This window comes from Beta vulgaris, chromosome 9, assembly GCF_026745355.1.
Source record: "Beta vulgaris subsp. vulgaris cultivar EL10 chromosome 9, EL10.2, whole genome shotgun sequence".
NCBI classification, from domain to species: Eukaryota; Viridiplantae; Streptophyta; class Magnoliopsida; order Caryophyllales; family Amaranthaceae; genus Beta; species Beta vulgaris.
This window is the reverse complement of record NC_079210.1, coordinates 28,983,215-29,009,732: the sequence shown is the minus strand read 5'-3', so window position 1 is coordinate 29,009,732 and position 26,518 is coordinate 28,983,215. Positions and strand designations below refer to the sequence as shown.

The 26,518-nt window shown below is 35.8% G+C and overlaps 1 protein-coding gene across 1 annotated transcript; it reads left to right on the top strand.

Annotated features, from left to right (window-relative positions):
• Positions 1-26,518, top strand: LOC104883195 (protein trichome birefringence-like 42). Its single transcript, XM_010667677.4, has 4 exons — positions 1-671; positions 762-936; positions 1,043-1,227; positions 25,843-26,518. The coding sequence occupies exons 1-4, from the start codon at positions 91-93 to the stop codon at positions 26,342-26,344; spliced, it is 1,443 nt and encodes a 480-aa protein (XP_010665979.2). The 5' UTR covers positions 1-90; the 3' UTR covers positions 26,345-26,518.

Below are 26,518 nucleotides of genomic sequence, written 5' to 3'. Positions count from 1 at the left end.
TGTGGACTGTACGTATTTGATGCGTATAACGCCTTACCTGCCGCCTTAAGTTCATGTCTCATATTTCAATACCTGCTGAACCTACTCCATATGCACAAAGCTTACCTAAACATCAAAGAACATATCAGAGTTATGGAGTTGAGTTCCTCCATCAACAACACATGGAAACTCTGCATAATAGGGAGTTTATTTGGGTTCTTGATCTTGCTCATGTTTATCAACCAGAATAACCAAAATGCAAGTTTTTCAGCTGCTAAAACCACAATGCTAGAATTCGCTCCGCTTGCTGATGCTGAGGCACCTATCTCCACGATTATTCCCGATCTTCTGCATCATTCTATTCCACCTTCACCAGCTAACTACGTCAATGAGCCTATCGAGCCCGCTAAGTTAGATTCTGATCTTACAAAACATTTAAAGTCAACGCATTATAACGATAAAGCAATGCCTAAAATCCCTCAAAACACCTTAGAAAAACAAATAAACAATAGTACAGAAAACAAATGCAATATCTTTGATGGAAGATGGGTTTATAAGCCGGGTGAGAATCCAAATTATGATACAAGAAGGTGTTCGTTCATTGAAGAAAAGATGAGTTGCCAAAAGAATGGAAGGCCAGATTTCGAGTATGAGAAGTGGAGATGGGAAGCTAAAGATTGTGACATACCATTGTGAGTAAATATATGTAGATTAATTCCTATTTCTTTTAATAATTGTAAGAACACAAAAAAAAATTGACATGGTTATGTCCATTCTCCAAGGTTTAATGGAAGAGACATGCTTGAAAGGCTTAGAAACAAGAGGGTGATTATAGTTGGAGATTCACTTAATAGAAACATGTGGGAGTCTCTTGCTTGTCTTCTATACTCATCTGTTTCTCCTTCTAGAGCTGAAGTTAATGACAAAAGTTCACACTATAAGGTGTTCAAGGCAAAGGTAAAAGGATAAAAAAGTATTTTCACTTTGATCTATAGGTAAATACCCCAACTGTTTATTGTCCATAGCTCAACAATCTCACACCTGTGCTCATTTTTTTTTGCAGGACTATAATACCATTCTTGAGTTTCATTGGAGCCCATTTTTAGTCGAATTTGATATTAAACATAGAAGTGGTAAAAAAGTGCTTATGCTAGACAAGCTTTCATCCAATTCACAGCAATGGCTAGGTGCTGATGTCATGGTGTTCAACTCAGGCCATTGGTGGACTCACACAGGAACATTCAAAAAGTACGTAGTTTAAAACCTTCTTTTAGTGGCTAGAGTTTTCTATACTAGATTTGTCTAGTTGATACTAACTTTTAACTTTTCAACTAACAATATGTCGTACATATATTGGAACTCATGGTTGATGGAATACGCACCAATTTAGTTGCCCTACAAAAATTAACGTCCTCGTCATGAAACTATTACCAGTCATTATATTTCTCAAAAACTACTTTATAAAATATTAATTTTATGATAAATCACCCTATCTATATTTTTTTTTTTGCGAAAACAAACCTTAAACTCAATATTGTTTGAGATAACAAACCTTATGCCTTATTCCAATTATTGATCCAAGGTTACGACATTCACCATGTCACGTGCAAGGCAAGTAAGAGCACCCTTAACCATGAGTGGAATTTAAGATTGTGGAGGTGAGTGAAAAAAATGGCTCTTAACCATCAGTGAAATAAAGATTGAGGAGTGATTGAAGGTGAGTGGGGGAAAAAAATGGCATGGAGTGATTGAATTGATGATCAGCCGTGGGGTTGGGACCCACAGCCAGGTCATCAATTGTTAATTTTTTTTTGGCTGAGAACCACGCAAAACGCTGCGTTTTGCGTGGTTCTCAGCCAAAAAAATTTTAACTTGCTGACGCTGCAGCTGGCAGCTGACACGCATGTCAGCGCCAGTTGCAGCGTGACATTTGTCACGCACGCTGCCAAGTGTCGTGTTGTTATTAGTTTGTAAAATATAACCGTTGTAAATTTTACAACGGTTATATTTTAAAAAATATAAATCAAAAAAAAAAAAAAATACCAACGGCTCTATTTTTTCGAGATATATAAATAGAGACCCATTTTGCTATATTTTGGACACACTTAATTTTCTCCCTCTTCACTAATTATATTAAAAATGCTAATTGTGTCTCATATCATTAAAAACGCTAACTGATTACGTATTTAATTACTTAATGAAAACGCTAATTACATATGCTATGTATTAATAAAAGATAGATAACTTAATTATTAAAACGATAATTAAAATTTTAATTTTTTTTTAATTAATTGATAATAAAATATCAAATAGTAATTAATATTTCATATCACTAAAAAGTAAATAATAAAAATATTGTATGATGGTAGTTGGGTGATGAGAGGGAAAAGTAGTTGGGTGGGGTCAAAAAGTAAGAGAGAGAGGAAAAAGTAGTTGGGATGATTGAAAAATGGTTCATGGTTAAGGAGATGAGTGGGAAAAGATTGTGGGATGTTATTTTTTAGAGAGAGAAAGTTAGAAAGAGAGTGGGATGATCTTTGTTTTCAATCATGAATAATGGTGCTCTAAGTTTGTAAACCCAATAATATTCATGACATGATCAATGTCGGAATCTTGGATCAATGATCGGAACAAGGCATAAGGTTTGTTCTCGCAAGAAAATTTTTCTTGAAGGTTTATTTTCGCTAAAAATATTATATATGGTGGTTTCTCACAAATTTTATGTTTTATAAAGTGGTTTTTGACAAAAATTCTATGTTTTTACATTTCTAAGGATCAATTTCGAAAAAGACAAGTCCCTTGTGCTTGGAATCTGACTGGACTGTGTTTACGAGCGTATCTTTTGCGGGATCCTGAAAACAAATTCAAGTGGCCAACAATTATGGAATAAACAAATTGGTAAAAAAAATTCTTCTGATAAGAGTTGTTAAAAATATTGTTTCGCATAAGTTGTAGAGATTACGAGCATAAGAAGGTGGAATGAAGTTAAGAAAAACAAATACATTAGGAGTCAACGCTAAGAATAAGTCTCTTTTTCTTATTTGGTATGAGTTAGCTAGAAATAAGATTGTGATAAAGTGGAAAAACTAACCAAAATATCCTTACTAGTTACTATATATCCCTTGTTCTTGTCCCTTCCTCCTCTCTATAAAGGGTCAAATTCTATTTTATATATCTTCTTATCCTTCCCCTTATACCACTCCTCCTAGGGGTTGGTGCAAAATCAATTTCTTGCCTTGTAAACATGTCAATGCACATCCAATAGTTTAATACTGAATGTCAGGGGAGGCTTAGTGCCTGGGAGTTACCGGTTTTAATTATATAAAACCTTGCTAACGTACTTTATTGCAATTTAATTCTTTAAACTACAACGTCTATTAAATTCAGGTGAAATGCAATAAATAGAGCAAGAAGCAATCATTAATCTATTAATTAAAGCAAAACATCCCATTCTTACCACAAACTTTAAGAACAAATTTTAAACACATATGAGGATAAGCCAGGATGGACAACTAAAGAGAAAACACGAAGATTGTTACCTCCATGGTTTCTTGCTTCAATCGTAGAATTACAGAACTTGGCGCCAAAAGATGTTCTAAATCTAATGAACTAAACTATAACCAAGAAGGAGGTTGGCTAGGCTAAGGCTATGCTACACGAAGAAAAGAGTAATTGCAAGTTGTTGTGTGTTGTGTTGATTGTACTCTCCTTTATGATCCTCCTTCTATAAATAAACCAACGTGATACGTAACTTCCATATCTTCTTGGAGGGAAAACATTTGAATCAGCTTTGATTCATATCTCAACCATCTTATGGCGCTGAATAACCGTAGCTTTGCACCTTCTTGCTTATATGAATTCATCTCGTGATTATTCTCTAACTTCTTGTAACTTTATCCTTCATTGACATTCATCTGTTGATGATCTTGATTGACTTTGACTTATATTGACTTTATCTCGTGGGCTTATACTACCTCCGTTTCAAATTAATTATTACACTTTGACATTTTACACTATTCACAAATTGCACTTTGACTCTCATTTGTGATTTATACGTGAATAAAAACATAGTCATGTGGGATCTTGTTAGATTCGTATTAGTATGTATTTTATTAATATGTAATTTTTATATTTTTTACAAATACAAAATTAGAGATATAAAGGCTCAAAGTAGTGCATCGGCATGCGTGAAAAGTGTCAGTGTAACAATTAATTTGAAATGGAGGTAGTACTATAATTGGGCCTTCACACTAAACTGAGGTTAAACCTTTTGAGGTCTAATACAATGTACCATAATAAATGTTATCATGCATCTAAAAATGGTCGTAACAAATTGCCCCTCTGATTGGTGGAGTGATGTACTCAGCACCCACAAAATATGAGTAGAGAAGGACTTTCAATGATTATAACCAATAGCATCCAACAATATCCTGAATGTTACTTCCTTCATTATTTATAAGGTGGTTGATGAACCTTTCTTTAGGATAACTGAATTTGGTTGAGAAGAGAAATCTTTTCTGTATTCCCCCACTTTTCTTTCTAGCCATTATGAAATCCATTAAGAAGGTATGTTTAGGATGCGAACTTATAGGATTATTTGGTGATAACCAATAAGGATTTACATCATAGCTCATGAGATCGTACAATATTTGACATTTACGTTTATATTATACTACATCTCTTGAATATGCCCTATCCACCATTTTATAAACTTTTATTGTCTTTGTGGTTCCTTTGGCAAAAAGCTTTTTTAAATATCTCCAAGACATGTTAGGTTGTCATATTTCTCAGTAATAGTTTTGCCCCATCATTAACAAGAAGAGATATAACCCGATCATCATTTTTTTGCGAGTTTAGGAAATACCATTTTTGCATGAGATCTAAAATGGACCCTATTTGAAAGACCTTATATCCCCTTTATGCTCCATATCCTGTTGCATGACAGGATTATCTCCAAAAAAATTCGGAATAGAAGAATTCCATGTAGTGGATTCGTTCTTAATAAATTCATATTTATCTCCAGATATTACATTCAATGCCTTGTGATGATTTTGGGATTTCGATGGATATGTCATATATTATGAGGCAGATTGATGAAACATGGATAAATATGTGTAATCCATTTTAATTAAGTCTTGAATCTTTAGGGATTACATACATAAATACATACATACATATACATATATATATATATATATATATATATATATAATATATATATATATATAAATAATATATTATATATATAATATATATAATATATATAAATATATATATATATATATATATACTTCCTCAGAATCGCCACCATTTCCTCCTCCAACAGTGTCGCTGGAGTCGTCGCCAAGGGGATAAAAGTGGTCTTTACCGCTAGAGGCTTCCTTCGGGATTAGTCCTTTTGAATCCTCCTTCTTTTGGTAGGAGGTTCATCTTCTTCCTCGTCGTCATCCTGATCATCCTCTTCGTCTGATTCGTCTGACGGTGGAGTATCTTCTCTCTTTATTCTTCCTCCTCTTCCTCTGCTTCTTCCTCTATCTCCTCTTGTATTTTCGGAGGAGGGAGGAAAATTTGATCAACCTCTTGTGGGTTGAGTTCAGAATCCCATGTAACACAAGATTCACACGAGTATTTCTTGAGAAGTTTTAGGGAGATGAGAATTTTTTTTTTCTTAGGGGTGTGTTTTAAGGAGATGAGTAATGTGTTTAGATTATTACACTTACCCCTTTTATAATGGAATTTATTATATCCTGAAAAGTGAAAAGTTATGCCTCTTTGTAAATGAGCTTTTAGATAACACACCCCTTGAATAGGCTTCCAAGTCAATACATGTTAAAATGGGCTTCTTTAATATGAGGAATTTATGAACATTTTTTTAATTTGTTAAAATTTGATATTAATATGGCGCAACAAAAGATGACCCAAAATAAATGTACTACGCATTCTTCACGTGTTTCATTTTGGTTGTCTTCTTCTTAAAACCCGTTTCAAGGATTTTAGGAAAATTTAAAAACTTTCACACCAATTTAATTCAACTCTTTACGAATCCACAATCATCACCAAACTTCAATTCACCACGTCTAACAAAAGAACTCATCGTGAAAATGAAATTCGTGAGGCGCTTGCTAGAAAAAGCGAAGCCATGTAGTCTGAGGCAGCTTGTCAACTATGCAACGCTATTAGAGTGAACCCTGGAACTTATAAATCTAAAGTGTTCTGGTATGTGAATAAGTGCACTGACCCAAATATGCCTTTAGAGGATAGAATTATTGCTACCATTGGTCCTGGCTTTCCTTTCAAGATGTAAAGCCTAGAGCACCAAATCATCTTAGAAAAGTGTTATCAGTTCTTGGATCATATCATTATAGAAAATAATAAGCCCAGGACGCTTCCCTTTACTGGAAGGTCTACCCACCATTCACACTGTCCTTTATTCAGCAAACCTTTTAAAGGTTGGATTTCACGAGTGGACGCAAGATCATGGTTTTTGCGCATGCAATCTTTCCATGACAAAGTGTCCAAGAACAAGATATTGCCTTTCTTGATATTGGCTTCTTATGAAACCATTCCCTTTGACGAAGCCATGTCCACTTCCTTATTGGCTTGTTGGGACCCTGCCATCAATTGCTTCTTGTTCCAATAGGGACCAATGACTGTAACATTAGTTGATATTTCCTTTATTACCGAAGTTTCTCTAACGGGTAGATATGAGATTAAACTCATTATATTCCACCATGTTAAAGAGTATGATAAGATGAATAGTCAGCCAGTCGTTTGCTAGTGCTAGCAAATGTGGCTTTTAGAATTTGTTGATTTCTTCATCAATAAGGATTCTAGTGAAGTGGTAACTTCTCAAGAGGAGGTACTATTCTGCGCTTTCACATTTTCCAAATTAATGATATCCAGGGCTGGAGGAGTTGTAACATTGTGCCTATCTCTAGTTGTTAATATCTCATGTACTTCTGAGGAAGTTATTTTAGCTCCTGTTCTATTGGGACAACTTGATAGATGTATTTTTAGGAGTAGAGAATCCTTCAAAGGTTTTGGAATTCCGGCCTCTGAGTCCCCTATATTCTCTATTGATAAGGGATTTGGAACCCTGTGGCTTTTGACTTGCTAGGGCCACATGTACTTATCCAGTCTGATGGTACTCAATCCATCATCTGCTTTTGAAGCACTTAGGGGTTCACAGGAAGAAGGTCTTTCTTTTGATTGTCTTTTGTTCCTCTCTAGTCTTGAAGATTGTAGTTGTTATGGTGAAGTCAACTTCAATCTTATATCTCCAGATGAGGTTTTGCATCCAAGTTTACTCTCTTTGTAAGAAGGTTGTTTATGTTGAAAATGAAACCTGGCGCCTTCATGCAATGACTGCTTGGCTACAATTCCTTGACATTCACTCAAGTTCCTTAGGGAGTGGGAACTTTTGGAGTAGTGTCGTCCTTAGGTCCAAGGATTTGATAGCTGTTGAACCTGAGTATTTTGGCTTTGATGCCTATAATCCTAAACTGGTAGCTAGACAATTTGGATTGGTCCAAATGTTAGCTACGCCTTATTTGTTGATCGATAATGATCCTTGGATGTCAAGGGCTCATTTTGAAGAAGGAAAAACCCTTCGAAGTAAAACTCTTAGCCTTACTTTCATGTCCAACACTCCTTGGAGATGGATCACTAAAGTTGTTCGAGGCTTCCATCAATGGTGGGATCATGTATTCCTAGATGATTCAAAATGTTCTACGCTTTGGCGATCTTTGAGAATAATCTCTTATAAGGATGTAAGTAATTTCTTTACTTAGTTATTTTGTAACTTTCAGGAGGAGTGAATATTACTAAATCTTCCTTATACATTTTGTTGCCTTTTAGCTAAAGCTGGCAGGAAGAAGCTAAGAATGCCTGATGGGATGAGGGTAGACTCTAAATATGACAGAGGGAAGCACTCAAGAAGCAAGTGTGATGAAAGAGTCTAATGGAGGGGAAAAGGCTAATTTGCAAACATCCATCATTGTAAGGAATCAACCTACTTCTGCTAGCACCGATTATTCCTCCAACGATGAGTTTTATGAGCATATAAAACAAGAAGACAAGATATGGGACCTCTGCTTGACCTTAACAGACAATCCTTATGATCAGACTTCTGCTCACACTCACTAGATTTTGGAATCCCTGATTTCTCAAGGCTTTGAGTATTGGATACCTTGCCCTGATTATGTTAAAGAAACCCTTCTTCTTCAACAATGTAATGTTGAATCAAGAGTTCAATCTCCCAAATTCTCAGCTCAAAAGCTTTAAGTAAAAGAAGCTTCTTTGGAAACTCAAGCCAAGTCCTTCAAAAACTTCAGTTAACAGATCCAAGATTCTTATTACTGATAAAGGGACCTTGCCACTTAGGTGACCATTTCCTTAATAGAGGATTTTTGTAAGCTGCTTCTGGCAGAAATATTTTCCAAACCTTATCATTCTCTAGAAACCTTTTCTTTTTGGATTTTCATTTTGGCTAAAGCTTCTTCCTTAGCTACTAGAGCATCCATAATTTCAATATTCATTGCTTGTGAATAGTTATCTCTTGATAATCCCATTTGTTGGGCTACCCTAGACGACCTTACATTCACTTTAGCAGGAATTACTATAGTATGTCCATAAACTAAGTTAAAAGGAGTAACTCATGTTGCTTCCCTTTTAGAGGTCACGTAGGTCCATAGGGCATATAGCAACAGTTTATCCCATTTTCTTGGATTATTATCTATCAACTTTGAGGTCCCTTTTACTATGATCTTATTAGTTGACCATTTGCTTGAGCATAGTAAGGTGTTGAATGAAACTTAATAATCACAAATTGATTAAGATATTCTAGTAGGTCAGGGTTCATGAATAATGTGGCTTGACAAAAGGTTATAGTTTTCTGGAATACAAATCTTGTACAAATTTTCTCTTCCAAGAAATTTATTACAACTTATGTATTGATCTTGTTGAAAGCCTGAGCCTCCACCCATTTGGTGAAGTAATCAGACACCACTAGGATGTATGAATGCTTTTTAGAAGATGGGAGATTAATTTTTCATACGCCATCTACTGCCCATCCTTTGAAAGACCAAGATTTAAGAATGTATTTTAAATCTGAGGCTGACGTCCTATTAATGGGTCCACTCTTCTGACATCTTTTACAACCTTTAGCATAATCTATACAATTCTTTCTCATAGTGCGCCAATAGAATCTATGTTCGTGCAACAACCATCTTATTTTTAGACCGTTTCGATGAGCACCATATAGTGCTTAGTGAATTTCTGCTATGAGAGTTAGAGCTTCTCCAGCACTCACACACTTCAAAAGTAATAATCCTTCTGGACCTTTCCTGTGTAACACACCAAATTGCATGCAAAACTTAGTTGCATCAATTTTTATTCTATTTGGCACCTTTGTCCCTGTTGGGTTCTAGAGAGAATGGATAATTTCATCCATCTATTCCTTTTTCTCCCTTAATTTTGAAATTCTATAGACTTCGAATATGTTTTTGATATTTCCTTATCAGTTTCATTAAGAGGATCCAGGATCTTTCCTTGGAGAATGATATCTTTATTTTGTGAAGGTACTTCTTCTCTAGCATAAGCTATTTGGGGCAGCTGATCTACTACTTTGTTTTCTTCTCTAAAAAGGTATGAAAGTAATTTCCTTAAATTGTTTAGACAGTTCTTGTGCTTTCTTTCCACACTCTTGTGGTACTGATGATATACATTTGAATTCTTCAGTCATTTGATAAATGACCAAATGAGAATCCCTGTATATCTTTGCTCTCTTAGCTCCCAAATCTAGCAACAACTCCAACCCAATCAACAAAGCTTCATATTCTACTCTATTGTTGGTGCATGGACCCTTCAGGGTCAAAACCAATTTGGTTGGGATCCCATCAGGAGATACAATATATATTCTAGCCCCTGTTGTTTCTCTGGTGATATATCCATTAAAGAACAAGACTCACGAAAGGATGTCCTCATAAATTATTCCTGAGTCACAGAAAGGATGAGCTGTTAGGAAGTCATCTAGAGCTTAACCTTTTACTACCTTTTTTGGCACATATATTAGGTCAAATTACAGTAAATGTAGTCTCCACATGCTTAACCCTCCTTTTATAAAAGGTTGGGATATCATAGATTTTATGATATCTATTGGAGATACTACTTCTACTGGGAAGGCCATGAAATAATGTATGAGCTTGATTGATGCATCATATAAGCACAACCACCATTTTTCTGTCATGGTATACCTTTTCTCTGTATCATGCAATATTCTACTTAGATAGAATATAGTCTGCTCATGTCCCTTCTCATTTTCTTGAGTAAGGAGACTTCCAAGAATTTTCAAGCAAACAGATATAACATTAATGGTTTCCCATTTTTCCTTGAAGGGATTAATACAGGAGGATTTGCCAAATCCTGTTTGATTTGATCAAAGGCCTTTTGATGCTCCTCGTTTTATTTGAACTTTTAGTCGTGTTTTAATCTTAATAAAGGTGAAAATTTTTTAGTTTTCCCAGCTAGATTGGCCATGAATCTCCTAACATATTGACATGTCCAAGGAATCTATCCATTTCCTTCTTATTAGAAGGTGGCTTGGCTGCCAATACTGCTTTTACCTTGTTTTGGTCAATTTCCATTCCATTTTAATTAATGAGAAATCCAAAACAAGTTACTGGCTTTATCTCTGAATGCACATTTGAATGGATTCCTTTCTAGGTGATATTGTCTTATTCTAGTGAATGACTTAACCAATTGCTCTGTATGTCCTTGAAAGTCATTTGATTTCACGAGTATGTCATCCATATACACTTCCATGATCTTACCAATCATGTCATTAAAGATTGCGTCCATTGCTCGTAAGTACGTAGCTCCAACACTTTTTAATCCAAATGTCATGGCCATATATTCAAACAAGCCTAATGATTTTGGACATCTAAAGGTTGTTTATTATAGTCCTCTTCTGCAATCCTTAATTCGTGATATCCTACATATCCATCCATAGAAGATATGTATTCATATCTTGATGCTGCATTTATTAGGAGATCAGCTACAAGCATGTGATATTGATCCTTAGGTGTTGCTTTATATAGGTCCCTAAAGTCAATGCAGATTCACATCTTGTCATTTTTCTTAACTAGTGGGACTATATTAGAAATCTAGTCAGCATATTGGCAAGGCCTTTTGAACTTTGCCGTAAGGAGTTTGTTTATTTCCTCTTGTATAGGCTCTGTAAGTTTAGGCGCTAGTCTTCTAGGACTTTGTGCCAAATGCTTCAAGTTATCCCTGATAGGCAGTTTATATTCTACTATTTTCCTATAAATACCAGGCATTTCATGATTTTCCCAAGCAAAACAATCCTAAATTCTTTTAGAATTTCAATTATTTCATGTTTTTCGTGGTTATTGAGGAGCATACTTATGTAAGTACCACGTGGATTTTCACTATCCCCTATATTTATTTTCTCTAGTGGATTATGAACTTCCTGTTTAATATCCTCACTTTTAGCCCATACTTTGTAATCCTCTTCTTCTAAAGATTCAGTTTCGTGTAATGTTGAGCAACATGCATTAGAGTTTATAAGAAAATCCTCTTGGTATATTCTAAAAACTAAATCTTTCATAACCTGATCAACAATTGGGGTAAACCCATTACAACATTCTTCTTGGTTTACAGACATAATATACTTTTATAAGAAAAATACAGTCACTCTCTAAGTTAACAAGAGCTGGTGGATGATCGTAGTTCGACGCCTGTTGAATACTTTATATTTTGATTGAATGTCTTCAACTTTTGGGACGTCCTCGACTTCTTCAATGAGAATTGCACTTGAGTCTTCTGTCTCTTGGTGAGTTTGCGACTCAAGTTGTAGATAAACCTCAATTTTCATAGTGGGAATTGACTTTATAGAGTTCCTGATAAAAACACAATAGTACAGAAGCATTGATTTACGTCGGACCTACGACCACCATTTGCTTCGGACATTGGTCCGATGGCACAAGTCTCAACGCAAATTTGGTAGAGACAATATGCGTCGGATTGTGACACGACGCAAATCTGAAGCTATTTGCGTCGGTCCCGTAACCATATGCGACGCACATGACTCCATAACCGGATAGCCAAGCCTGCAGGAGCTTCATTTGCATCACACGCATTGGACAATGTGCGACGCACATAGATCTTGAATGAGTGATTTGCGTCGCACATGGTTAAGGGTGCGACGCAAATTGCCTTTTAACAAACAAAAAAAAGTCCACCATTCCAAATAGTGAAACAAATAAAAAAAATCCACCACAATCATTTTTTACAATCACTCTGTTAATTGAAACCATGAAACAAAATTATAAACTGGTAAACAATATAAACTAATAAAAAAAATTAACCAAAGTAGAATTATATTACCAAATGAAAAACTTGTACAAATTATACAAAATTCGCACAAATTTTGTATGTCAAAAATAAAAGTTCACCATCAAACAACCATAAAAGACCAGTAACCACCGGAACAGTTCGCACAAATTCTAGATTTGACCGGAAGTTTATGTTGAGTGATACGTCGTGGAATTTCGATGGAGAGAAAGACCCACAGATTGAACGGAGATGTACGCGACGTGTCCTTCGAAGAGACGTCAATGTTGCATCGGAGAGACGATAGTGGTGCCAAAACGCATTGGAGATACTGAGAGCACCAAACTCTCACTTCAATGACTTGAATAAACATCTCGAAAATAAACCATTGAAATTCTTCCATAAGTAAATTTGCCAAAGTATCATTAATATATATCTACGAGTATTCGATGAATTCGCCTAGAGTTAATATCTCTATTTTCCTCACTTATCCTTTGGAGGATATATGTGAAGACTCTTGCAGACTCATGGGCTAGAGTTTTGTAGTTAGAATTAAATTGTTGTCTTTGACTCTCTCTAGCTTCCAATAATAAATGCTTTACAATCAATGTAAATTTTCCATACAATTGATGTACAAATCCAATACTAGTACTACTCAGAGATGAGCATTCCCTTTGAGGAGTCTCTCCATTTGACTCTTCCTGAACATGATGAATTGGTTCACCATTGTTACTTTGCGCCCTAGTCTTTGAAAGCATTGAATAACTAGTTTCCATGTTTTGGAAACTTTCTTCACCCTGAGCAACTTCTTTATTCTTTATAAAACGTATGTCCGACATTTTTATGAAAATGACAATAACTGTTTGATACAGTTAAATTGTACAAATTACGAAGAAAAAATTTCACATTTTCATTGTAAATCTTTCTCCTCCCACTATGATCACCAAAAAATTTGTTGGTGCAAAACCAATTTGTTGACCTTGCAAACAAGTAAATGCACATTCAATAGTTTGATACTTAATGCCATGGGAGGCTTAGTCCCAAGGGATTATCGGTTTTAATTAGATAAAACCTTGCTAACATACTTTGTTGTAATTTAATTAATTAAACTATAATGCCAATTAAATTCAGGAGAAATGCAATAAGTACAAAAACAAGTAATAAGTAATCTATTAATTAAAGCAAAAATCCCACTCATACCACAAACTTTAAGAACAAAATTTTGCAACACATAGGACGATAAGCCAGGCTGGACAACTAAAGAGAAAACATGAAGATTGCTACCTCCATGGTTTCTTGCTTCAATCGAAGAATTATAAAACTTGACACCAGGACATGTTCTAAATATAATGAACTAAACTATAAGTCCATTAGGGGGTGGGCTAGGCTGAGGCTAGTCTACGCTGAGAAAAGAGGAATTGCAAGTTGTTGTGTGTTGTGTTGATTGTCATGTGCTTGATGATCCTTCTTCTATTTATAAACTAACGTGATTCGTAACTTCCATACCTTCTTGGAGGGAAAACATTTGAATCATCTTTTATTCAAATCTCAACCATCTTCAGGCGCTGAATAACCGTAGCTCTACATGTTCTTCCTTATGTTGATTCATCTCGTGATTATTCTCTAACTGCTTGTACTTTTGTCCTTCCTTGACTTTCATCTCCTGATGATCTTTATTGACTTTGACTTATATTGACTTTATCCCGTGGGCTTTATAGTATAATGGGGCCTTTACACTAAGGTGAGATTAAACCTTTTGAGGTCTAATACAATATACCACAATAAATGCTATCATGGATGTAAAAATGATGGTAACACTAGGTGTATATTTAGAGCATATCGAATTTGGGTTTTAGAAGAACCGTAGTCCTTGACCTGGTTTGTGTACTGGTACATTTTATTGTGGCTTAGACAATGCAATACATTTTGTGTTGGTTAATTGCTTAGTTGGATTTTGCTTGTGTTTCGTGGAAGTATGAAGATCTTAATAGCTAGCAAATTCTATCTTATGGGCAATGCTGAGCTTGTATAAGTGACAATTTGATGGAGTCTCCAAAGGCTCCACCGAAGGCACTTATGTAATTTCACACACTCAACAAAATATTTGGTACCAAGATAAAGTCAAGTTACTATTAAAAAGAGTCAAACATGTACCATGTTAGATTTTGGTGACAAATTATTGAATTGATACCAAATTACAATTTGGTATCCAAACAGAGTCATGTCTATATCGAATTATAACTTGTAAGTAGCAACTTAACTATATTTGGGTACCCAGTAGAGTTAAAATTGGTAGCAAAATTGTAATTTGGAACCAACTTATTTTTATCTTATACCATCATGATTGTATAGTAGCAATTTACCTTTCAAAGTGGGACATTATGAGTGTGCTCCATATTCAGTTGAGTCTTTACAAACTCCACCAAACTGTCACCAACACTTTCTCAGCAATGCTTGTGGGTACAATTGTTAGCAGCATATTTTCATGCATTATCTGGGATTATTATATTTATATCGATATAGAGAAGGGAGAGAGAGAATCATGATTGGTGTAAATTGGTTGGAGGTCTTCCTTCTACCCTTGTGGTAGGGGCTCTGATTCTTCTTCTTTTTTTATTTAAGTAATACCATTGACCAAGGAAACATACGCTTATAAGTAGCTAGAAGCAAGTAGCCCCAACAAACTAGACATGGACAGTCATTAAAATGTTTCAATCCACCTTTCCTCACTCGTTTTCACTTCAAAACTATTAATATGTACAATTCTATGTTTAATTATATACTTAATGTCCTTCATAATATGCTTTATTCTATTGACAGTTTCGACTTGGCTAATAAGTTGGGTTTATATTCTTCCATATCATGTAAATAGTAGCCACAACTTTATCTACACCAACATGTCTTCTGAATTTTTATCGATCCTTCAACCATCTAGATAGTTGGGTTAAGTTTCTGCCATCCAAGCCAAGCCAAATCATTATTTCCTTCATCCATCTATTATTGAATTACCGTCAAAAAAGGATTCGATTCTTAAAAGTAAAGAAAGAATTAGTAAAAGTAGATGAAATTGATTGAAAATTAAACGAAATGACTGAAAGTAGATATATTGGATACCAATTATTTATGTTGCAAAAATTATAAAAAATGCAATTACGACACAAAATTATGAAAAATGCAATTACAAAATATATATACACATGACTGTGAGATCTTAAGGTAGGGTCCAGAGTAGATTGTTGGGCAACATTTACTTGTGAGGGATTATATCATTATTTCCTTCATCCATCTATTATTGAATTACTCTAATTTGTTACCAATATGCTATTCAAGAGCCCTTTTCTGTATGTGAGGGATTATAATTAGGGATGGCAACAGGTCGGATCTAGACCGGTCCTTGGTGGTACTAGATCCAAATCCGTTTTTTGTGCCTATACCCAAATCCGGACCGGATCCACTAGATGCACGGTTCTATGGATGTGGATCTGACTGTTTTTCCCATAAAGTTGTACAAACAATTGCCAATATTTTATCACTAAATGATATAATTGTTATAACATTCATCAAACTACAATATAGCAACATCCCAACATTTAAAATATTCAATCTTGTATGAGAATGAGATAAACAGTAGCCTTAAGTTACTAATTAAAAATTAAAATATTCAAACTGTAAAAAAGAATCTACGGGTCGCATCTCGATCCTCTCCATAAGATCCAGATCTGTATTTTTTGTGTAGGATCCGGATCTGACCTAGATCTGCAGGGTCCAAAATGCTAAGATCCAGATCCTTCAAAATGAGTCTGGATCCACGGCGTCTAGGACAGATCCAAGATCCATTGTCATCTCAAATTATAATCACCTCATTGATTACTTGTATTCTGTCTTTTTGTGGAACCGCTCTATTCTTATACCATATTTTTGCTGCCCGGCTAAGGCCCTATGCAGGATGAGCAACTGCACAGGGCCCCAAACAATATGAGGGCCCAATTTTGTGTGTTGATCGCCCAATATTTTTCTTAAAAAACTTCAGTTTCAAGAATCACGCGTTACACTTCACATATACCACAATTCACACTTCCCTAGTTCCTCCACCTCTTCAGCTCTTTAGATTCTCCAAAACCCATTAATGATTCCTTCTCCAAAACCCCGTTTATGGCACCATTAAATAATTTGATGGAGATAAACATTTATTCTTAACCCTCTTCTGTACGAATCACGTTAAACCCACAATTTATCAAATGCAGTGACTATGAAATTTACAGAGAACAGGAAAATCACAGTAATCAAGCTTCAAAAAATGATGGTTTTTCTTCGACTTGAAAAACTGGGGGTCTTTACAATTCATTATTGATACATTGGTTTGCAATAAAAGAAAATGTTTTGGTTGAGTTTGACTTTGCTTCTTCATACTGATGTTCTGGAAAAAGCAACGATTTTATAAGTTTCTTGGAAAGTGAGTGTTGGATACAATTCTAAGTACTTGAAAATCATAATTTCTTTCTAATGACACTTGTTCTTAATCTTGTCTCTCTCTAATCCTCTGTAAAATTACAGAAAGAACAGAGGATCGGTGAACTTAAATCATAGATGAATTTTGACTTTTCATTTATTAATTGGACATTTTTTATAATGAGTTATGTGGTTGATTTAGGTAATCAGATTAGCTGGTACATTGCTAGTGGTCTGATTGATTTGGGAGTATCCTATAATGCTGCTTATTTGCTAGAAAAGAAGCCCCTTCATAACTCAACTTTTCGTGGTTTTCTTAATCCCAAATTATATGATTTGATTACTAATTGTTCTAGCAGAAGCTACCCAACCTACTTAAACAACCTAAAGGCTTTGCCCGGTCTCAAGAAAGAAGAAATTTTGTTTAGTTATTTACTTTTTGATGTGTATATAACTATGTCTTTTTTTTTTACCTATGGGATTTATTTCTAGTTTAGCACAGGGCCCCTAAATTATACGAGACGGGCCTGTATTTTTGTTAAATTCCGACAACATTTTAATACATCAGCTTTAAAATTCGAGTTTAAAATGAACAAAAGACAAAGCTAAAACTAATTATAAGGGAAAAAAACTTACCCTAGATAAATTTAAATCTTTGTAAATGAACATAAATCTTGACATGGAGGTTGATGTTCTTGGTATTGGTTGGTACCGTCAAATGCAAGTTTTGTTGGATGTTGCAAAACCTCTTAGAAGATATAGATGGATCAAAGATAAGTATGGTAGAAAGTTAGAGATTGATTTTGCTTATGAAAGACTTCCTTTCTTTTGTGCTTGTGGAGTTGTGGGACATTCTGAGAGGGATTGTCACTCAGTGATTAAAGAGGACAAATAGGAAGGTCTAGGATGGATCACAGGGTCAAAAGCTACTCTTAGAAAGGGGATCGAAGCTCAAAGGAGTTAGAGGAGGAAAAATACAGTTTAAAACTACATAGAAAATGGTTTTTGTTCCTAATGAATGGATGAAGGGTGGTAGTAGTAGGAAGGAGGGCACTTGGTTGAACAAAGGTGAGGGTTGTTTGGAGAAAATTGATGCAGGCACTGAGGTTGGCAGGGAGTTAGTGAAAGTTGGAGAAGGAAGGATACCTTGTATTGGGGTGAAGGAAACTTAAGCCTTTAATTCTCTTGATGACTCAAACAAGTTACTAAATGCTACTGTTTTAAATGAGAACAAATCTCCTTTGACTTGTGATGAGAAAAATGACCCCACTTCCAAAAGCACCTTTTATTTTCCTACGAAACATAGTACAACAGAGGTATCAGCTTGTCGAGCGAATGCCCTATTTGCCTCGATGAGCAGGAATCGTTTCAACATCTCTTCCGGTTTTGTCCCCTAGCATTGGCAGCATGGAAAGAGAGTCAACTTATCACAGAGAATTAGAACACGGTCTCTCTGCCGTTTCGGGAATGGTTGCGATACTAGATTTTTCATTATCACAAACAATCGATTTCTATAGACTCTAATATCCCGACTTTTATTGGCATCTTTGGACGATCTGGATGGTACGAAATTCTCAAATTTTTCGTCACCAGCGGCCTTCGGAAAGATCTATCCGTATAACACACCACCAGAGCATACAACAATATTTGTGTTTCACTCACGAGACGCACGACCCAACCAGAAATCCTCTAGATCCTTGCTCTTCACCTGGGTTCCATGGAGTCCATATTGGCCGACAACATAATAGTATCTCCTCTTTAACTATCTTTGTTGCAGGTACCAAGTTTCGTGGCAATTATAGGTGTGGTATCGCTTGGGTAAGCTATGCAGGGGACCAGGGAGCTACAATGCAGCACGGAGATATCAGCTATTCTTCGTCAACCGTTCAAACGGAAGCTTTGGCTGTACTAAGAGCTTTATCTTGGGCTAATGACAAAGGGTACCGCCGGATCAAGCTGTGCACGGCCTCGCAGGTTTTGGTTCAAGCTCTCCGGTCTAAAGGTCCCCACGCGATTTCAATCCGATGGACTTTAGCAAGTCTTCTTAACTTAGCTGCCTTTTTCGAATCATGTTTAGTACTACAGGTGCCTAAACATCAAGTTGCTGAGGCTTGTTCTTTGGCATATTGGTGTAGGAACAATAATTTTAGTTTTTACGGCCTTTATTTTTCGTGTATGTTTACTTCGATGTCAAAAAAGAAAAAAAAAGAAACATAGTTGGGTGTTCATGGAAGCACCTAGAACGTGGGAAAATGGATGAGAAAGGAGAGGTAACTGAAATGGAAACTGACTTGACTTCTTTGAATAAGCGTTCGTGTGGCAATACTATATGGAGGTAGAGAATGCTGAGAGTGCTAAGAAGCAATCAAAATCGAGCTCCTCACAAGACACTTCGTCCATTTCTACGATGGAGGTTGGTGTTATCCAACCCTGCCAAGCATCATGAGTACCTTATGTTGCAACTATCGAGTGATGTGCAACCCTTGGTCAGTTCGTCAGCTTCGGAGATGGAGTATCTCATTTACCCCAGACATCAAATTTCTTTTGAAGATGATGTTAAAGAGACATGATGCGGAAGCTTTGAAGTGCAGGATTGGTTTTGCAAATACTTTTGGAGTTTAAGTCAAGGAAGAGCAGATTGGCTTAATATGTTTTGGAGGGAAAATGTAAATTTTACATTGATTTTTTTTCTCAACATCATATATGTGGTGATGTTGGTGATGAAGACCATAAATGGCGTTTTGTGGGGATTTATGGGTGGGTAAAAAAGGATGAGAAATACTAAACTTAGGAGCTTATTCGATATCTTTGTTAGGTGTCAAGCATCCCTATTCTCATAGGTGGTGATTTCAATGAGATTCTTAACAATGAGGAGAAAGAAGGGGTGCGAATAAAGTGAGGCGGGATATGATTCCTTTTCGAGAGACATTAGACGATTGTGCTCTTCGGCAGAGATGTGGTACAATTGGGAGAGGGGCCGCACAGTAGCTAAGCAAATAAAGGAGCGCCGTGACAAATGTGTTTGTACTTCAGATTGGCTACATTTATTTTTGGGTTGCATTCTTGAGCAAGGTATTCGTTATAAATTTGATCTTGCATGTGTCTCTTATCACCCGCTTACAAAATCGAACTCGCCAAAAGAGGAAAAAATGAGGTTTTTATTTTGTGACCTGCTGGATGTTAGATGATGGGTTCGAAGGGCTTGTTAAAAGTGCATGGGAGAATTCGGTTGGGGAGGGGATTATTACCCATATCAGCTCGTTGGAGCGAGGCTTAGGGGCGGGGAGTAGACCTGGCAATCGGACCAATCGGATCGGATTCAGACCGGACCAATTCAGATCTGACCGTTTTCGGATCAAGTTACATTCGGACTGGGATCGGACCGGATCGGACCGTTTCGGATTGGGTCATCGTTCGGACTTTTATTTCGGATCGGAATCGGACCGGACCAATTCAGATCGGGCCGTTTTCGGATCAAGTTACATTCGGACCGGGATCGGACCGGATCGGATCGTTTCGGATTGGGTCATCGTTCGGACTATTATTTCGGATCGGAATCGGACTATGGTGGAATGAATGGAATACTTATGCCAATGATATTTTTTTATATAAAAAACGGGTAAGTTTCGGGTTTTTCGGATCAAAGCCTAATCGAAATCAATAATTTCGGATCTGTTTACCTTCGGGTCGGATCAATTTTAGATCGGGTCGGATCGGGTAAGATTATATCGGATCATTCGGATTTCGGATGAGTTTCGGATCATGATTATTTCGGATCGGGATTCGGACCGGATCGGGACCGTTTCGGATTCGGATCATGGTTCGTACCGTCTCGTTCGGACCCAGATCGGACCACGGATCGGATATTTCGGACCGGATTTTCGGATCAGGACCAACTTTGCCAAGTCTAGCGGGGAGTGCCAAAACTTGCAATAAGCTTTGCGAGCAGATTAATATTGCACATTGTAGGTGATGATGTGATTGCTTTTGTTTGTAATATTCTTCATGGAGTTCAGTTCCCTGCTATGCTGAAGTCTAATATTACACTCATTCCGTAAGTGAAAGAACCAAAGTATGCTGCTGAATTTCGCCTAATAGCTTTATGCAATCTTTTCTATAAGCCGGTGTCTAAGGCCATTGTTATGTGTTTGAATGACTTCTTTCATGATATTGTTAGAAAGAATCAAAGTGCCTTTGTGCTAGGGCGCCTTATTACATATAATGTTTTCATTACAATGGAGATGTTTCATTCTATGAACACACAGACACAAAGTTAGATAGGGAACTATTGCGCTATGAAGCTGGATAAGAGCAAAGCCTATAACAGAGTGAAGTGGGGCTTCTTAAGAAAGATGTTGTTTACTATGGGTTTGGATGGCAGAGGGGTAAACTTAATCATGAATTGTCTTTCTACTATTTCATAGTCCTTTATCATCAATGGAGGAATATGTGGTTCTCTTTCTCCTACACGAGGGCTTAGATAAGGGGACCCTTATCCCCTTACGTGTTCATACTAATTGCATATGCTTTTTCAAAGATGATTTAGAAGAAAGTGAATAAGAAAATGATTCATGGAGCTAAAGCCAGTTGCAACGGCCCAAAAATCGCCTATCTTATTTTTGTTGATGACAACTCATTGTTTACTAGAGCTACCCAACATGAATGCACTAAAATAGTTTATATTCTCAACCTTTATGAATTGGCTTATGAGGAGAAAATTAATTATGAAGAGTCGGAAGTCTCGTTCAGTTAAGGAATAAGCTTAGAGCAACAAGAACCACTAATGGGAATTCTTTAGATGCGCAAGGTTGACAAACATGATAAGTATCTTGGTATTCCTTCTATTTTTGGACGATCAAAAAAGCTATTCTTGATTCACTCCTTAATAGAATTTGGAAGAAATTCCAAGGATAGAAAGAAAAGCTTTTATCGAGAGCCGGAAAAGAAGTACTGCTGAAGGCTGCCATTCAAGAAATTCCTACATATCTGATGGGAGTTTATAAATTCCCTAACTTGATTATTTAGATGATTCATGTAGCTATGACTCGATCTTGGTGGGGCAGTTTAGATGGAAAGAGCAAAATTCACTAGATGAATTGGGCGAATTTGTGTACATTGAAGTGCGTTGGTGGTATGGGTTTTAACAATCTCATAGTTTGTAACAGTCTCATCCGGCATCCTCACTCTCTTCTTGGGCATGTGATGAAGGCCAAGTATTATCCTTACTATGATTTTTTTTGATTTATTTATCGGACACTCTTGCATCTTCTCTTAGAAGAGGATTTGGAGCTCTAAAACCTTACTTAAATAAGGCATTTTATGGCGCATTGGACATGGCAAGGATGTTAACATTTGGGAGAAGCGTTGGGTATTTGATGAGAATGACTGGCATATCACCTTCGGCGCCGTGTGAAAACATGTTCACGGTAAGCAATCTGATTGATGAAAGGTGTATGGAGTGGAAAATGGAAGTCATTGATAATATTCTTAATGAGATAGCTAGATATCAAGTGCATAATGGCCACCCTCTTAATTCCCCTGCTGCTAAAGATGATTTAACGTGGGCTTTCTCATAAGATGGCCACTACACTGTTTAAACAACTTATATGTTGTGTAAAGGAGGCAACCTTCATAATTTTCATCTATCTTGGGTAGATATATGGAGATTGGATGTTAGTCATAAGTTGTGTCACTTTATTTGGAGGATATATGCACTAATACCCTTACGGCTCGTGCACTCTTATAGTACCGCCACCTCGTTGATGCTACTGACTGTCTGTGTGGGTTGTGGCCAGCCTGAAACTTCCTACCATGCACTCTTTGGTTTTAATGATACCCAGAATTATCAAAGGACAGTGGTTGTGAATCCTTGAAAGTTGAAGATGAGAATCATTCTATGTGTGATGTTCTTGATCGATGGAAACGTACAAGTGGATGTGAAAGTGAGAAAAGGAGGTTTTCTCATGTGGTGTATTAGGGGCGAGCGAAATGACAAAGTGTACAATGATAAAGCTATCCGGAACCACGTTCTTTTGAGGAGAATAAAGCGATATGTGGAGGAACAAGGTAAATATACAAAAGCTATTTATCCCCGCCAACAATAAGGGTGTGCTGCCAGTGCGAATTTATGGAGTTTACCGCCAGTTGGCTCGCCCAAAGTTAATGTGGATCCCCGCCAACAACAAGGAGCCATTGGGCATTATTGCACTGTAGGAGGCGTGGTATTCGCAGCAACACGTCGAGTTCGTGGAAACAGGGCTCCCGAAAAACTAAAGCTAAAGCACTAGAGATGGGGTGAGATTGAGTAGAAGGTCTGGCCTCCAAAGCATCATTCTTAAGTCCGATTGTCAAAGAATTATAAATAGGCTTTCGAAGAATCATATCTTTCTTTCAGATTTAGATAATATCTTGTCTAATATTCTAGCTTATTGTACTAATTTTTCTTCTCTTTCTTGGTCTTATGTGAAAAGAGACGAAAACTTAGTGGCTCATCATTTAGCTAAGCTTACCCCTTTTGAGTTTGAACAGATTTGGGAGAACGATTTCCCTCCGAAAGTGACTCCTTATATTTTGATGGATAATTGTCCCTTGATTAATTCTAGTTATGATGTTTCCCTTAAAATGTGAATAAACATAAAGTATATAAACTTTTAGTTAATATTATATTAAGACTAAATCTACTGCTTTTAGGGCTATAAACGACATTTTTCATATTCAAAATATTATGAAACCAAATTGTAACATATGAAACTACCATAGTAATTTCATAAACAAAATATTGACAAATATAATATATATGAAGCAGTTTTTTTATGGCATAAAACCTAAATAAGAAACACAAAACTTAGGAAGTAAAACTTAATCACTACAAGAATACATGTTTTTACCGACCACCAGAATCAATCAATAAAACACGAAAGACGATCACAAATATGATTTAACTATTGTCTAAGAATCACTACAAGAATATGTGTCTTTAAAGATCTCGTCGGTAATCTAAACTTACCGATTGTCTAATGGTCGGGAAATATTTACCTACCGATTCCTGAGCATTCCCAATCGTTAAACAACAATATGTATTTCCCTACTATTCCTTAGTAGGTAAAATTTGTAGGTAAGTACCTACAACTTTATCGTTGGTCTTTATCAACTAATTCGATGGCTGTCAGTAACTTTTAGAAAACGATAGTTAATTTATCGACTAATTTTTTGATTTTGGGCAACGTAATTTTACTATGTAAGCTTACCGTTATGCGGTCGGTAATAATTGGTATTTTTTTTTTTAGAAAAACATTATGTTTTTAACAATATAAACTAATAGTCTATTTGATGACAAAGTAATAGGTTTTTTTTTTTTTGCAATCTCTATCCCAACAACTTATATTAAACATCACATTTTCCATGATATATATCTAAAAATAATTCCAACAACCTAAATTAAGTATCTTTTTGCTCAAAATATATAATATACTAATACGTTAGTTGCATTATATTTGTCCCAAATGCTACAAGTGTAAGTACTAAAAGAAATCCTAATGCACCACAAGAAGGATCACGTGGATCACGTGGTTGAATGAGAGGAAAAGAACCTCAACACTAAGTTATCATTTGAGAATACTCTTGCATTGTCATCTTCATCTCCTACATGTATTTCGTTGCCTCTTCCCTTCCCTTTTCCGTTTAGAAACATTGTATGTCTATCCCACTCATTTATTTACCTCTCAAATTCAGCTGGTTGATGAACTAGCCCTTGTTGATATGGCTCCATGGTAATTGAAAGCTTAGAAAGCAAAGAATGTGTATAGACATTGGAAGCGCTGATAGGGTGGGTTGATTAGTTTTTGTAGAGTAGATCAGCACTTGTATCTAAGCTAGGAACCAATCCTTTTTTCCTCCCACCCATTGTCTCAAAGTACACCTCATTGAGATCTTTGTTGAATCCCTTCTATCTATATATATAGCCATTTTCTTATCATCATCCTACATTAAATAATCAATTTTCATATACATACATAATATTTCCAAGAAAAAGACCAAAATTTTATGTCTATATTTAAACCACAAAAAACAGAATATTTACCTGCTAATAGGGATGTGCACGGGTACAAGACCAGGCCGGAATTGGGTGGATCGGTGATCTAGAAAACATTTGGACCATGAGCGGAATTTACTATATATTTTTTTAAAAAAAACCTTTTAAATTTGATTTAAACATATTTCTAAAAAAAATATTTTTAAATTTAATAATTTTAATAATAATATTCCTAAAGGTAAAACATGGTAGGTTTTAAATTTCTGATTTTTTTTTATCTTTGAAACCTTTTTAACTTATAAATTTTTTTTAAGAAAAATCAGAAATTTCGGTCCAACGGTCAGGATCAGAAGTTTTCAAGTTGCGACTAGACCTGACCATAAAGCCGGAATCAGGATTTTATTTGGACTGAGGACTTGATCGTAATCTTCAATTAGGTTCAAATTTCGTTCTAGTCTGGCCCAGATTCCCGACCATCCTGGTCTTTGGATAGCCCTACCTGCAAAGCATGCAAAGTGCCGCTGAAAAATAGGTCAAGTTAGTATCAAGGAGTTTCGACACGATTAGTTAAATGAGTCGGGTTAGTTTCGAGAATTTTTGACAAGAATAGTAAATAAAATTAACACGAAATAGAAATGCCATGATTTTATTAGCGACAATAATTAAAATCATATACAACACTAATCTCCATTATATATGCAACAAGGGTGTGACACTAAAAAAAAAAGGGAAAAAAAAAAGAAATATAACCACGTAACAAAGTAAAGATAAAAAGGAAAAACACATTCTATTACTTTCCTCTCAAGTAAATTTTATAGAAAACATTGATTTAGTGATATAAATTGATTAGAAAATTAAAATTTCTGATTTATTAGATATAATTAGAAATTAATTATATTTTCTACTTTTTACATGTATCACGTGCATATAAGGCTAATATTTAAAGAAATGAACTATTAGAACAATAGATGATTTTAACAGTCATATACAAAGCTGTCTTTGAATTATTACTTTTGTATACATTTTTGCAGGTGGGATTTATTACAACACAATGGGAAACTAATGGAGGGAATGCCGGTGGCACATGCATATGAGTTAGGCATGAAAACATGGGCTAAATGGATAAAAGAAAACGTAGACCCAATGAAAACAAATGTATTTTTCAGAAGTATTTCAGCACAACACAATGGAAGAACAGGGTGCTACAACGTAACTCAACCTCTCATGGATGAGTCGTATATAAATCACTACCCTAAATCTATGGTTAATGTCATTGAGAGTTTGATAATTGGAATGAGCAAAATAAAGGTAACGTATTTAAACATCACCAAACTTTCAGAGTATAGAATTGATGCACATCCATCAGTATATAGGAGTAGCTGGAAATGGAAGATTTACACGAGTAAATACCAAAGGTTAATTCCTTCTTATGCTGATTGTAGTCATTGGTGCCTTCCTGGACTACCTGATACTTGGAATAGACTATTTTATGTTTCTCTCTTCTTTGATGGTTTTGGAAATAAGTCTAGTTAATGAGTTTTCGCATAATTTCGCTTAATTTTTTTTATTTGTATCCCTTAATTTCTCTTAATAGACTATTCCTGGACTACCTGATTGTATAATGAATAATGTGTACAAAGGCTCAACTTACAACTGATCTCCTTTTGTGATTGAAATGAATATATATGTATAATGAAGTTTTATGAT

What these genes read in the sequence shown, in the direction of transcription:
- LOC104883195 (XM_010667677.4), top strand. Translation starts at nt 91, where the DNA reads ATGCACAAAGCTTACCTAAACATCAAAGAACATATCAGAGTTATGGAG. An exon ending in AAAGATTGTGACATACCATT is followed by an intron (nt 672 to 761) that starts GTGAGTAAATAT and finishes CCATTCTCCAAG; the next exon opens with GTTTAATGGAAGAGACATGC. An exon ending in ATAAGGTGTTCAAGGCAAAG is followed by an intron (nt 937 to 1,042) that starts GTAAAAGGATAA and finishes TTTTTTTTGCAG; the next exon opens with GACTATAATACCATTCTTGA.